The following is a 12,555-nucleotide window of genomic DNA, read 5'->3' as shown; positions in this document are numbered from 1 at the left end:
TATATATATATATATATATATATATATATATACAATCCATTCCTTTTCTTTCTCCCACCACAGGTCCTTTCAATCCTTCTTTTCACTCTATTCTCTGTCACATTATTCCTCACCGTTTCCACCAAGGCCAAAAGACAACCTGATTAGCTGAATGTTGTTTTAGTTTTGAGCACCTTATATAAGCTTCACATGATCTACTTTCCCAAACCCACGTTTGAGTGAGATGAAAACGCTGGTATGACAGTGATGCCTCTGTTTTGAATAATGTAGGAGGAATATTGTCAGCCTCTCTGACATTTAAGTGGTGTTTATTTTCTAAAAAAATATATATATATTTCAAAAGATGAGGGTTTTCTAAGGTTGTAATGAGTAGGGAGTGATGGAACAGAGAGATGGGAACACTTATGACAGAGATGATAAACTGAGTCAAAATGGGGACTCTGGATACTGATGAGGCTGTTTGAATCATGATATCTTTTCAGTTTTACCTTTGCATGTTGATGTATCTTTTCCTTTTTGTAAACTCAGAGGTCAGTGGTTCTGTGAATGTGTGAGAGGATACTTTCAGCACCGATAATAATAAATCATCAATCCACAATGTTTATTTATGTTCAAACTCCTTATCACAGTCAGCCTGGCAGTAGTTGTAATTCATTTTGTACATCTTTGTGTGTGCACATGTGCCTGTGTGTATTTTTATACATAAATGTGTGTCAGTACACATCAGCTGTCCGCACGCACCAAAAAATACATCAACACCCCCACAAAACAAACTACAGCAACAAAGCAAAACGCACACAGCCGCCTGATGCCATTCATGAGCATCACAAAGCAACCAGGTGAGCACAGGCTGCAGCACGCATGAGTGAATCAGGTTACAGTAAGCGGCTCTCTGCCCTGAATATAACCTTGAATACACACTGCCCCACCACATTATTGTTTTCACAGTTATCTAAGGAGACCATGTGGAAATTCTGTACATTGTGTTGTCCATAACCAAAAAAAATCTCTTTTCTATTTCATTTCTGCTAGGATCTGTTTATCTTTCTGTCTCTCTGTCTCCATTCTGACGCATAGTGAGTCATTTTGTAGCCATTCAACTGTCTGCATTTATTTTCTGTCTCCTGTGGCTCCGCGGAGCCAGTCTCATTTGTGTATTTTTCAGGTACTTTAGTCATTAATTTGTCTTTTCACTGGTCTTTAATGTGACAGATGTAAACAGACAGTATTGGGACCGTTTTAATCTTGATAAATTTCTCTGTGAATCGATACATACATGAATCAAAAATACTCCCTGACAGTAAAAGTCAATGCTTCAGATGTATTAGCAGCAAAATGTACTTGAGGAATTAAAGGAAAAGTTCTCATTATGCCTGTGAGTGATGATTGATTATGAGTGATGAATATATTTACTATGACTGACAACCTACCTAAAACTCAATTTTCATAACCTGTTCCATAATGCACACAGATTAAATTAAATATAAAGATCGAGTGCTTTATAATCAGCCTGTGCTGTGTGCCCACCCACTCAAACGGCATTGACATTAATTGCAACTGCATTATTGATCCATCTAACCATCCTTAACCTCTTAACTCTTCCTTACCTTTCAGGTCTGTCCTTCTACAGCCATGTAGCAGAGAACTGTGAAGCAGTGGCCCACTTTAATGAGGTCAGTGTCTTCATTTCCTCTGTCATACGCCAGCCCACCCCGATAATGACCGATAAGCAGTTATCTCTTGACTTAATAGAAACCACAACCATCCCGACTCCACTGCAGATAACAACATGCTGATTGCACAGCCTGCAAGTTTTGTTAATAAAGTGAGGCAGTAATTAGTAGACATAATGTAGGAGGCAATGTTCACTTTTAATCTGTTTGTACTCAGATTAAAGTGATCACATTAACACTCAAACATGATTTTATATATTTTTACACGATGAGAAGTACAGTAAGATTTCACATTTACGCTTACATAGTCAGTCTTATAACTTGGTTGTTATAGTAAGCATCTAATAACTCTATTACTACTTCAAATTTCTTCAACATAGAGAATGAAGTAGAACAGTTGAGCTACAGTTTAAGTCTTCTCTATAAATTGTATACTGTATAAAGATGATTGTAGCGACTGCTTATGGTCGGTGCCATCTTTTCTGTCTGGAGCAGGACCTTCCAGATAAGGAGTGTGAGGTGTTGCCTTTCACACTCTGGAAACACGCCCCGCTGCCACGGACGGGTGCACACTTGGGCTAATGTTAGCTATTTTAGCTAAATTGTGCTAACAGGGCAAGTGTCATTATCAAGTAACATTAAACTTACTGAAATATTCTGACAATAGTGGGACTCAGTGTGAGTCCTGGTGCCAGGGAGAGAGGCAGGTGAGTCAACTGTCAATCACAGCTATCAATTAACGCCCACATGCAGAAAAAGCATATTATAAATCTTCAAATCTCATTAACAGAGCAATAATTTCTATAATTATCAGCAGCACACTCATGAGAGGGTGATTGAGACCATGATGGCTTATTGAAAAAGATTATTGACTTAGTATTTCTTGAGAGAAGCTAATGCATATTGAATAGGAGTCACTTGGAGCCAGCATGTAGCAGCTGTCGGTGGCATTGCACTTTAAGGTACTTCCGCATTGGTTTCAGCCTCAGGTCGTGGCAGTTGCCACTTGGTCTTTTCCCTAGAGTGAAAGAATCATATTAATGAAAAGTGTGAAATCTACACCAATGAATCCCTGTAATCTTGCCTTGTGTCATTGATTATGATATGATATGATATAATTACCTTGATTCTTAACAAATTGCAGAGTTTTTTATGAATTGGATATACAACAAATTACCATTGTATTATACACTAGCATTGGTGAGAGAATACAAACTTTTTTTTTTAAGAATGTTGCCAATTATCACATTACAGTCATGCTGTTGAATTATCCTCACAATAATCCCATTTATTATCCAGCACTTGTTCATATTTGGTAGAACAGTTTAACCATTAGGTGCAAGATAGGTGAGTCGATCCTTGTTCTTCAGCAAGACACTGAAACTCAAATCGCTTCCAATGTGCGTGAATGTGAAAAAAAATGTAAGTCACCTTGAACAAAAACATTGATATCTACATCAATTTTCTATATTATTAACTAGCGTAGGATTTTAAAGGGCGCTAGTCCATTGCAAGGCTACCAAACATAAAAAGACAATCACATTTACAAGCCATTGTGCTGGTTCTCACTTGCAAATGGCCAATGTCCTGCCTAATGGCCCTCTCCTTTTCATTGATGGTCCATCAGGATCTGAGAGGCGAAACAGAGGTAGCAACCTCCACCCATGCATGTCATTGAACACTTGCTCTGTTGTAATTAAACTAGACATTGCACACTCTGCTGCTGTAGCGACAAAAGCCTCTTTTGCCAGAAGAACTTAAAACTTGCAAAAGAAAGTTTAGTGATTATGTGCTCCCTACTGTTTCTCTTTGAAGTGCAGAAAATTACATTATTCTGTCTTTTAACACCAGAAGGATTTCACTTGAGCCCCTGTGGTGCTGGCTGGTCAGTCTCTTTTCGCTGTGGCTGCTGTGGGATTCTGGGAAGTGTTCCCAATAGGATTCCTGCAGGCTCCTGTCACACTGAGAAAGCGTTATGATGGATTCAAATGCAAAGAGTAATATAACTGGGCGGAGGAGGGGGGGGTAAGAGAAATATAAGGGTTGGGGGATCAACAGAGAAGAAATCCACACAGGGTGGAAGCAAGAGAGGCAGAACAGAGGTAGGGGATAAAGTCAAGGGATGAAAAAAGCAAAAACAAAAGGTAGAGCCTCAATCACATAAAGACACTTCCTATGGGAGGTTTGTCTACATTTTTTTTCTCTGAGCTGTTCGCTTTTACAGAGAAAAACATTACTGCTTTGATGTGCTCACAAGCAGAGTGCTGCTTCCTTTGCTGATAACCAAGGCTTTTGTTTTCAGTCTAATCAGGAAAATGGCTAAATGACTGTACACGTTTGGCAACTTGCATAGTCATGCACACACGCACACACACACAGAAACATACCCCTGCAGAAATAATGCTGCTTTTGTAACATCACGGGTGAAATGTGAGAGAGAGAAAAGTGGACAAAGGGGAAAGATGTGTCAGGAAAATTTGTGACAATATTCCTGCGTGCTGCCTTACAGTAACTGGTTTAGAACTGAGTGGCTGACACTGATACGCGATTGCTTGTGACAGCCTCACTCGATGCTCTCGTCTTGCATGCCTTACTGCTTGGGAGGTCGTTAGGATCACTCAGCGTCAATAAAATGTCCGGGCTTCCCTTAGGACGACTCGTGCTTTCAGTGGTTCCTGAGACTATGTGTTGTATACCGCTGGTGCCCAAGCATACATGCACTGTTTTCCTAACCCTCCCCCCACCACAAACACTGGAGCAATTCCTCATCAACCTCCTCTTCATCTGACATCTTCATCCTTAGCCCTGGAACATTTGCATGGCTCAGTAAGCTCAGTCCAGCCCCTGGAGTTGAATTGGCCATTAGCATAGAGTTGTGTGTCTTGTTGCTTTATGCATGGACTAGCAGGACGCCTTTGAACTAGTATGCGGATAGACTGGATGGGGAATCTGTATTCATTATTCATTGTATGGTGGGACTTGGCTTTTAGCTGCAGTATAACAGGGCTTCCCCCTCACTAGTTAGACATAACTGGAGCAAAGAACAGAAAGCCCTGCAAGTGTTGTATGTGACCGCAGGGTTCACTGAGTTTGGGCCTGTAGCTACTGTGTGTGTCTAAGAGACAGAGAGAATATGCCTGAATTAGATTATGTATTTGTTTAGTTTACAAAAAAAAGATGTCAAGAGATTTGAACTATATGCAGACAAAGCAAGGGGGATTATTATGCAAACGTAATGAGTATGAGAATAGTCTTTCTCCACAGACTTCCAGCTGCTACAGCCCCACACTAAGTGCACAGCCTGACTTTTTAATGAGAATCTTGTGATTACGTAACACAAAATCTCTAAATCCCATGACTTTTTCATGGCTTTTTTAGGGTGTTGTGTGCTTTCTGTTTCGGCACCTGTATCACAAAATTGATTGGTAAGGACTGCATACATGGTGAAATAGTTGCAGCATTATGTTTCCTAATTTATTGTTGCTCCAAAAAAATGCAGATAAATATGAGGGTCATGCATGCTTTGCTAGTATAGCGATTGTTTCGAATAGTGAAACTTGACTCTCGTGTTGAATATCACAGTTTGCATGTTGCAAATTTGACTGGTTTCAGTAGTTCTCTTTGTAGCTGTGGACATTTTTGCATTACTTCACCACTGAAGTCCTCATCAACCTGCTCAGGAGTCAGAGCTCAAGGGCGTGCTTTGAGACCTCAGTGAGGTCACTTCCAACAAAACACTTCCCTGGCTGCCCTGGTAATGAGGTTTGGGAAGTTAGTGGGCTCAAGTATGGCGTATCTGTTATATGAGAACATATCACTATCAGGGTGAGGTTTTTAAACTAATATACATCATACCAAGTATCCAATAACTCACTGCAGAATAAAAGACTCTTATAACATAAATGTATGCATTAGGTTGAGTTACTTTTGGATGTTCAGCTGTTGCTTTGCTGACCACTTGATCAGATGAGAAGTAGCAGTCGCCTCTGGACTAGACACTAGCTGGAATATTGCAAGTACTAAATATAGTTTATGAACTTCACCAGTTTTTAAGATTCAGGGCAACTCCATGGAGGTGCTTTCCCATCTCTGAGTATACTGAATAAATGATGATCTGTACAGAATATTTTCTTTGCCAGTTTAGAGTTGGGGGGAAGCTGGAGGCTGAAATTTAAGCAGCCAGAATGAGCACAGTGGAATCTACAGTTGGTAAATTGTACTGAACTGAATGTTGTGATCTGTGGTTATAATGAAAAAACTGAATTAAACAAGTGTGCTGATGTGCACACATACACACACGCATACAGATTGCACACACATCATTTCTGCAGGGAATGCTGTATATTTATATTTTTGCCCATTAAGTCCTTAGGAGAGGAAAAAAATATAAGTGCCCATTTCTCCTTTGCTGTTAGTGTGTGTAACCATGTGCATCAGCTTGTAACTCCTCTGCTTTAAGAAGTCTCTCTCAGGAGTGACAAGGTATACCTAAGCAAAGGATGGTAAAAAATGAAGTAGATGAAGTAATCTTGGAAAAATACTTTAACTACAAAAAAATTACCCAGTAAAAAAACAATATACAATAAAATATGTCCATAAATAGAGAATTAGGACTACACAAATCTAAACCTTTATTAGATTTCTTGTGTTTTACAGTCCAGTCATTACATCTGAAGCACAGCATGGAGGAAACTACTATACAGCATACGGCTTCCCTCCTACTGTATGTTTGAAATTCTTTCTTTCTTTTTTTTAATATAATATATGTTTGTTTTTTTTTGTTTATTTGGTTTATTTATTAGACAGCTGATAGTAGATAAGCAGACAGGAAACAAGGGATGAGAGGGGCACAACATGCAACAAGGGTCCCTAGCCAGCATCAAACCAGGCATGCTGCAGTTATGTGGCATGTACCGTAACCATTCGGCTTCCAGGGCACTCTGTTTGAAATAATTTCTGTCATGAAGTATCACAATTTGAAACAGCTGGCATAAAGCCAAATAGATTTTCTTTTTGGTATTGCAAAAAAAATGGTCCCAGTAGATGAGACCAAAGTGTCATGGTTCTGTTCCACTCTGGCTCTATGTGCCCCCACCAGTCCAGCAGATGCCCTCGGTATTTTTCCCTGTTCATTGAACTGGAACTTGAACTGAGTGGCAAAAGGCCCTCAAGGTTGATATTGAAGTTTGCTTTAACATTAGTTGTTTTCTCAAGGAAATGTGACTGAGGACTGTTGCTTGCTACACACTAACCCTCGTAGAAACTAACTGCAAAAGTGAACTAAAACTCAGAGCAACAGTTGCCTTTCAGTCCTCTTTTTGTTGTTTCATGCAGGCCACTCTACTTGACAAACTTATTGTTTCATGTTTATGTCAACAGCGATGTATGTCTGAGTTCTTTAAAGACCCTTTAAAGGTTGTCAATGTTATGTCGAGGCATGTTTGCTGTTCCTGCTCAATGTGACTTATATATTTAAGTTATATTCATGTGTATGCTTGGTTTTTGGTTTTCAGTTTGCCCTGTGTTTTTCCTCCTCTGTTCCCAGCCTGCTTTTCCCTCCACTCTTCCCTCCTTGCCTGCCCTACATCATCCTCATCAGCTCTGCCCTTTCTCAGTGTTTTCCCCAGCCTATCGCATTCTTTTCCGTTCTCCTGTTTCATCTCCTCATTCCCCTCACTTGAGTTTCTCTGTGCATCTCCCCACCGGCACCTCGTCTCCTCGTTAGTTCAGTTAGTATTTCAGTCCTATACTGTATTGCTGTAAATGTTTTGATGTATTTTTTTAAGTAGTTTTGTGTTGGAAAGCTTAGCTCTCACAATAACTGTTTCTACATCAAATGTAGAATAGGATTAGCTTGAGCTGTTGTTTTGCCATTTGTACCGCAACATATTAGGTTGAATAGGCACCAGAGGAACAGAAGGTAGAGCTTCTTTTGTTGAAAATAATAAGAAAAAAATCCATCTCAGCAGAAAAGTTCTTAATTGAGGGGTGAGCGCTATCTCCCAGCACAACACCGTCAGTTTTTGAGTTGTGGAGCAGCTTACTTGACAAATGTATTGTTCATTATCTCTGCACCATCTGGTTTACACAGCACAAATTGGGGAGTTAACTGCAATCTTATTAGAGTCTAATTTCAAACGATGAGATTTGATTGAATTAACTGGATAAAGATGTCCTCAGTGCCACTCAATCTCAATAGAGGAGGATTTACCTCCAACTTGAGACATCCAAGTCACACCTGCTCTTACATAAAAGTAATCTTTGTTGGATTTCACTTAAATCTTCTTGCATAGTATCAGTGCAGTAATGACATAATACTGTATGAATGATGATGAATGAGAAAGAAAGCAACAACACTGGAATCTGTCTAAACATGGCTTGTGGCTGCTGCAGTGACTAATAAATATACATCACATTTTGGTGAGTGAAAGAATTCTGACCGGATTAATGTCAGTTTGTCTGCAGCTGTGGCATTTTGTTTGAGACATGCTGTAAATTAGACTGAAATAAATGGAGAAACATTGCAGCATGAGCAGAGAGAGAGTGACATGTGAGAAACAGAGCAGGAATGGAAGTGAAACAGGGATGGACAGTCCAATTGGAAAAAAGTAAATTGAGACTGGGTTGGGAGCGTGCACGTAGCAATGTCAGTGAATTGGATAAGATCGAGTTTCTCAGCAGATGTGGCTTGTCAGAAATGCTGTTTCATCCCGACTTTTTCAGTGTGTGTATTGGAGACAAAATATGAACCACTTGATGCAATCCAGTGGTAAAAATACAAAACTACGCCCTCAAGAATTAGCAGATTCTCAACAAAGTTAGCAAATTCTCACTAAAATTGTATGTTAAAAGCTTCCCAGAGTTAGTCTCAATTGCAGAGGCTGTATTTGAATGCATTACTACTGTGTAATCTAGATGTAACTCAGTCTCGATGGCTGTTCAGTTTATAGGAATGCACAAGACAAGCTAGGGACACAAGATCCATCTTCTGTGAATGCTGTGCAAAAATATACTGTATTCTCAGTATTGGTGCACAGACAAAAAGAAAGAAATAGAATAAGCCAATGGTTTTTAAAAACGACATATTTTTAGGTATGGTCTTAAATAATTGAACTTGAAATTTGCTCAAGCATGATTTTTCAGAAAGTGAAGATCACCAAAATGAAAGGTTTAAGTGTTCCACAATGACAAGGTTGTTACATAATAAAAAAAAAACACATGAGTCAAAAAGGGGAAAAGAAAGAATGGAGAGAAGCAGAATAATGGAAGTTAAGGTCAGGGACTGTATGCAGTGAAGTTCGAGTGAAGTTCTAGCATTTAATAATTTACTGTTGCAGGGGTGAACTGTCTCACGCTGAACATGACAGCAAATCCACAGAATACAGCAAAACTCTTTTCTCACATTCTAAATATTATATAGCATATGGAGCCAGCTGCTAAAGCCTGCTGTAATGAGAAGGTGACTTCCACTGCCTATTTCAGCAGTCTACCCTTATCTCTTTTATCCTTTAAGAATACATCTAAGCCTGCAGAATCCAAGCGTGGAGGATTGCACATCATAAGATCATAACGAGCTGGAAACGTAGCACAAAAGAAAGGGCATAACATACAAAAGGTTCTCATAGTAAATATTATAAATCTCCCAAACCTTGTTGTAAGCAAGTGTCTATTTGGAGCTTATTGTTTATAATTAATCATAGAGGATTTTTATCCTCTGTGTCCATGGCAACAGTCATAAGATGTCAAAGGATGGTGAGCGGGGGGAACTGAGGACGGCCCGGTCACCCAACCGCTCACCACAGTGCTACAGCGTGAGATCATAGCAGTTATAGCTACTCTTCCGTGGAGCGTTTAGTCCCTCTGATAGGCCACTGTGGCCTCAAGGCTTCCGGTTAGTGAGATCATACCTGTCACTTTTAATGAGCAGCCCTACTCCGCCAATTAGGCTGTGTGTCATACAGTACAGAAGGTTAGTAGGGAGAGGGTGTTTGGGTGGGGAGGGGGGGGGATGGAGAGCAGGATCTAAAATAGGACCTGTGTTTTTTTTTTCATTTTTCATTCAGATTCACATGTTTTTATCCACATAGTCTGTGAGACATTTTAATAAAGTGAGTCACCGAATGTTATATTAGGCGCATTGCAGCAGTTTTTTTGCCAGTCAGCGTATGAGGCACAGTGAATACTTGACAGCTTTAAGTCCAAGCTGTGCAGAGCTGTGAACAAAACAGAACATGAACATGAAGTTACCTCATATTTTTGTTTGTTTGTGTCTCTTGTACTTTTGTGTATTTAAAGTCCCTGCACATTCCCAAAGGCATTTTCACTTGCAGTCCTCTGCCTGATTGAGTTTTGGTGGAGCTATGCTGGGGATCACATTAGGTCACAAAACTTGTTCTATTAATGAAAATAGGCTTCGTCCACAGCAGACATTTTCACTTGCCATAGGAGGAAAAGCACAGGTGTCACATATAGTATCCCGGGAAGCCATTACAGTGCGCCATTACATGTCAGGACCTTGAAACTGAGGCAGCTGAATGGAATTCAGGGGCAATTTACTTGTCAATCTTACACGTCAAATTTTATTCAATATTCACAGGGAGTAATACTCAGTGGTATGAAATATTTTGTGACTGTGAAAGGAGCTTTGTCAAGTCTGAGAAAATCACTTGTGTATTATCATTTGAGTAATCTAGGGTTGGTCTTGTGGACTACAAATTTCAAAAGAAAGCCTCTGCTAGAAAGACATTTACTAAGCAGCAAGAATGAATTGTATTATGGGAAGTGCAGGATTTTGTTTGGAGCCTGACCCTGTCTACGGAGTAAAAGTCAGGATATCTCAGCCTTTGCTGCATCAGTTTTACCTTTAAGGGAATGCAATATTAAATTGTTGGAGTGCTCCTTTAAATATCTTGTGCAAAAGTATCAACTGATCAGAAGTGTACTTGTATTTACTTTTACAGTTTGGGGGGCATTTATAATAGCTTTTTTTATAGGCTCAGGAAAAGTGAGCTTCATGAGAAAGAGTCCCTGTAGACATGTTGATAAGAGATTATAAAAGAACAACATTTTTTCTTAAATAGTTTTATTTATATAAAACACAAGCTGCTGAGTAGATCAGATGTTGAACTCCAAACACTTAACTCTTCATTGCTCCACTGCAGAATGTATTAGATTCAGATGTTACATGCTCCATCAGCTGTATCCACTGTCATGTTTATCCAAAGATCATATCATGCATGAAAACGTGCATGATATGATCTTTGGAACTAAAACTCTTCTTTAGCAGGTGATGCACTGGCACTTATGTTTGTAGCACTATTGTTTTTATTTGCCAACAGGAGCCTTATAACCTTTTGATTAATGTGTCCAATGGTCACCTGGTGATATAGTCATCCCATAAAAATTTTATTGGGGTAGCCATGACGACGCTGAATCTAACATAATGAGTGTCCATAAATTTTAATCTGTTGTGTTTCATACAGATTAAAATGAGACATTTCTATGGTGCCTGTTAAATAAATAGAGCTGAGTAAAGTCAATTTGTGAGTGTGAAGACAATTATATGCGTTTATATGTTTAAATTTGGCTTTTTTACACATTTATTTCAGAAAATAAAGTGTGTTTGAGACAAATGTGGATATTTTGCAGCTAACGTTGCTGCAACATGGCCCCCTTTTGTGAGTTTTTAAAAATGCTGAGTCAATATTGCAAGTGTATAGGTGTCTTTGATTTTTGTAACCCTGCATCCAATTTCCCTTTGTTTGTTAGCAATGCTGCTGCACTATTCAACTTGCCCACAGCTGAAGCGTGCTAAACCTCTCCACTTTCTCACCTTAATGGATTCCCTGCTCTCATTTTATTTGTCTGCATTGTGTGGGTATTTAAACCACTGTAAGCACTTTTGTCTGTTATGCTGGCATAAACAGCTTACTCCTTCATGTTGTGGATTTACAGTATGTCTGCTACCTCAGAGATACAGTAAGTAGTGTTGAAAACGATGGCTGAGAATGTACATGAACGAAGCGCTGAGACACACGTAATGGCATTACTGCAAGTAGAGGCCTAGTTAGTACATCTGTGTTTTTTGTGTGTGGAAATGTATTTGTACTGTCTGTGCAGGAACACATTAAAATAAGTGGTTTTCTTACTCTGGGGACAATAATGTGGCTGCCCAGTGGTGTTGGATAAACAAAGCATAATCACATTTGCAGTAGTCTGTATGTATCATTTGAGCTACTGTGTGTGTTATGCACTGGTATGTGTGTGTATAGCTGTCATTTCCTCCATTAGCTGTGTGTGCCGTCATCCGTGCAACATTAACACCAAGCTGAGGCCTCTCATTCTCCCTCTCTCTCGGCTGTTCAAACACACTGGAAGAGATTTAGTTGTAAATGAGATGTGGTATGGGTGTATTAGCTGTAATCTGAGCCAACGACCATCACTCTGAGGCTTTGTGCAGACTGAATGTTGCCTATGAAACGCAGCTAAGGAAGAGACAGCAGCACCGGTCATGCCTGGCTGAAGTCTGGAGAGAGAAACACAGACTGTAGGGCCTGTGGGCAGAGAGTGATGGTTTAATGCAATACACACACACACACACATCCACAGATCCTTGAAGGCAGGTCTACCATTATGGATTACAGTCGCAGGTGGGGAACCCCAGGATTCACTAATGGGACAGACTTGATGGATCGCTTGCCTCATAGCCTGCAGTGTTTTCTTGAATGAGAGGCCAATATCAGCAGGGGGTGAATGAGTTTTAAATCACCTGTTCAACCTTTATCCCCTCTGCCCTCATTCAGTACAGCCTCTTTCCTTATGGTAGTGCAGTGCAGATGAGGGAGCTGATTTACTGAATGGGAGTCAACACATCAATTCAACA

At 39.8% G+C, this 12,555-nt stretch overlaps 1 protein-coding gene across 5 annotated transcripts in view; it reads left to right on the top strand.

The window, feature by feature from the left end:
* otofa (otoferlin a) overlaps positions 1-12,555 on the top strand; it is a 78,054-nt gene that overhangs the window by 4,026 nt on the left and 61,473 nt on the right. For all 5 annotated transcript variants that reach the window (XM_042390502.1, XM_042390503.1, XM_042390500.1 and 2 more), the window contains exon 2: positions 1,615-1,673. In XM_042390502.1, the coding sequence (XP_042246436.1) occupies positions 1,615-1,673 (59 nt within the window). The remainder of the gene's footprint in view (positions 1-1,614; positions 1,674-12,555) is intronic.

This window comes from Thunnus maccoyii, chromosome 17 (genome assembly GCF_910596095.1).
Source record: "Thunnus maccoyii chromosome 17, fThuMac1.1, whole genome shotgun sequence".
In the NCBI taxonomy this organism is placed as follows: Eukaryota; Metazoa; Chordata; class Actinopteri; order Scombriformes; family Scombridae; genus Thunnus; species Thunnus maccoyii.
This window is presented reverse-complemented; position numbering and strand designations above follow the sequence as displayed.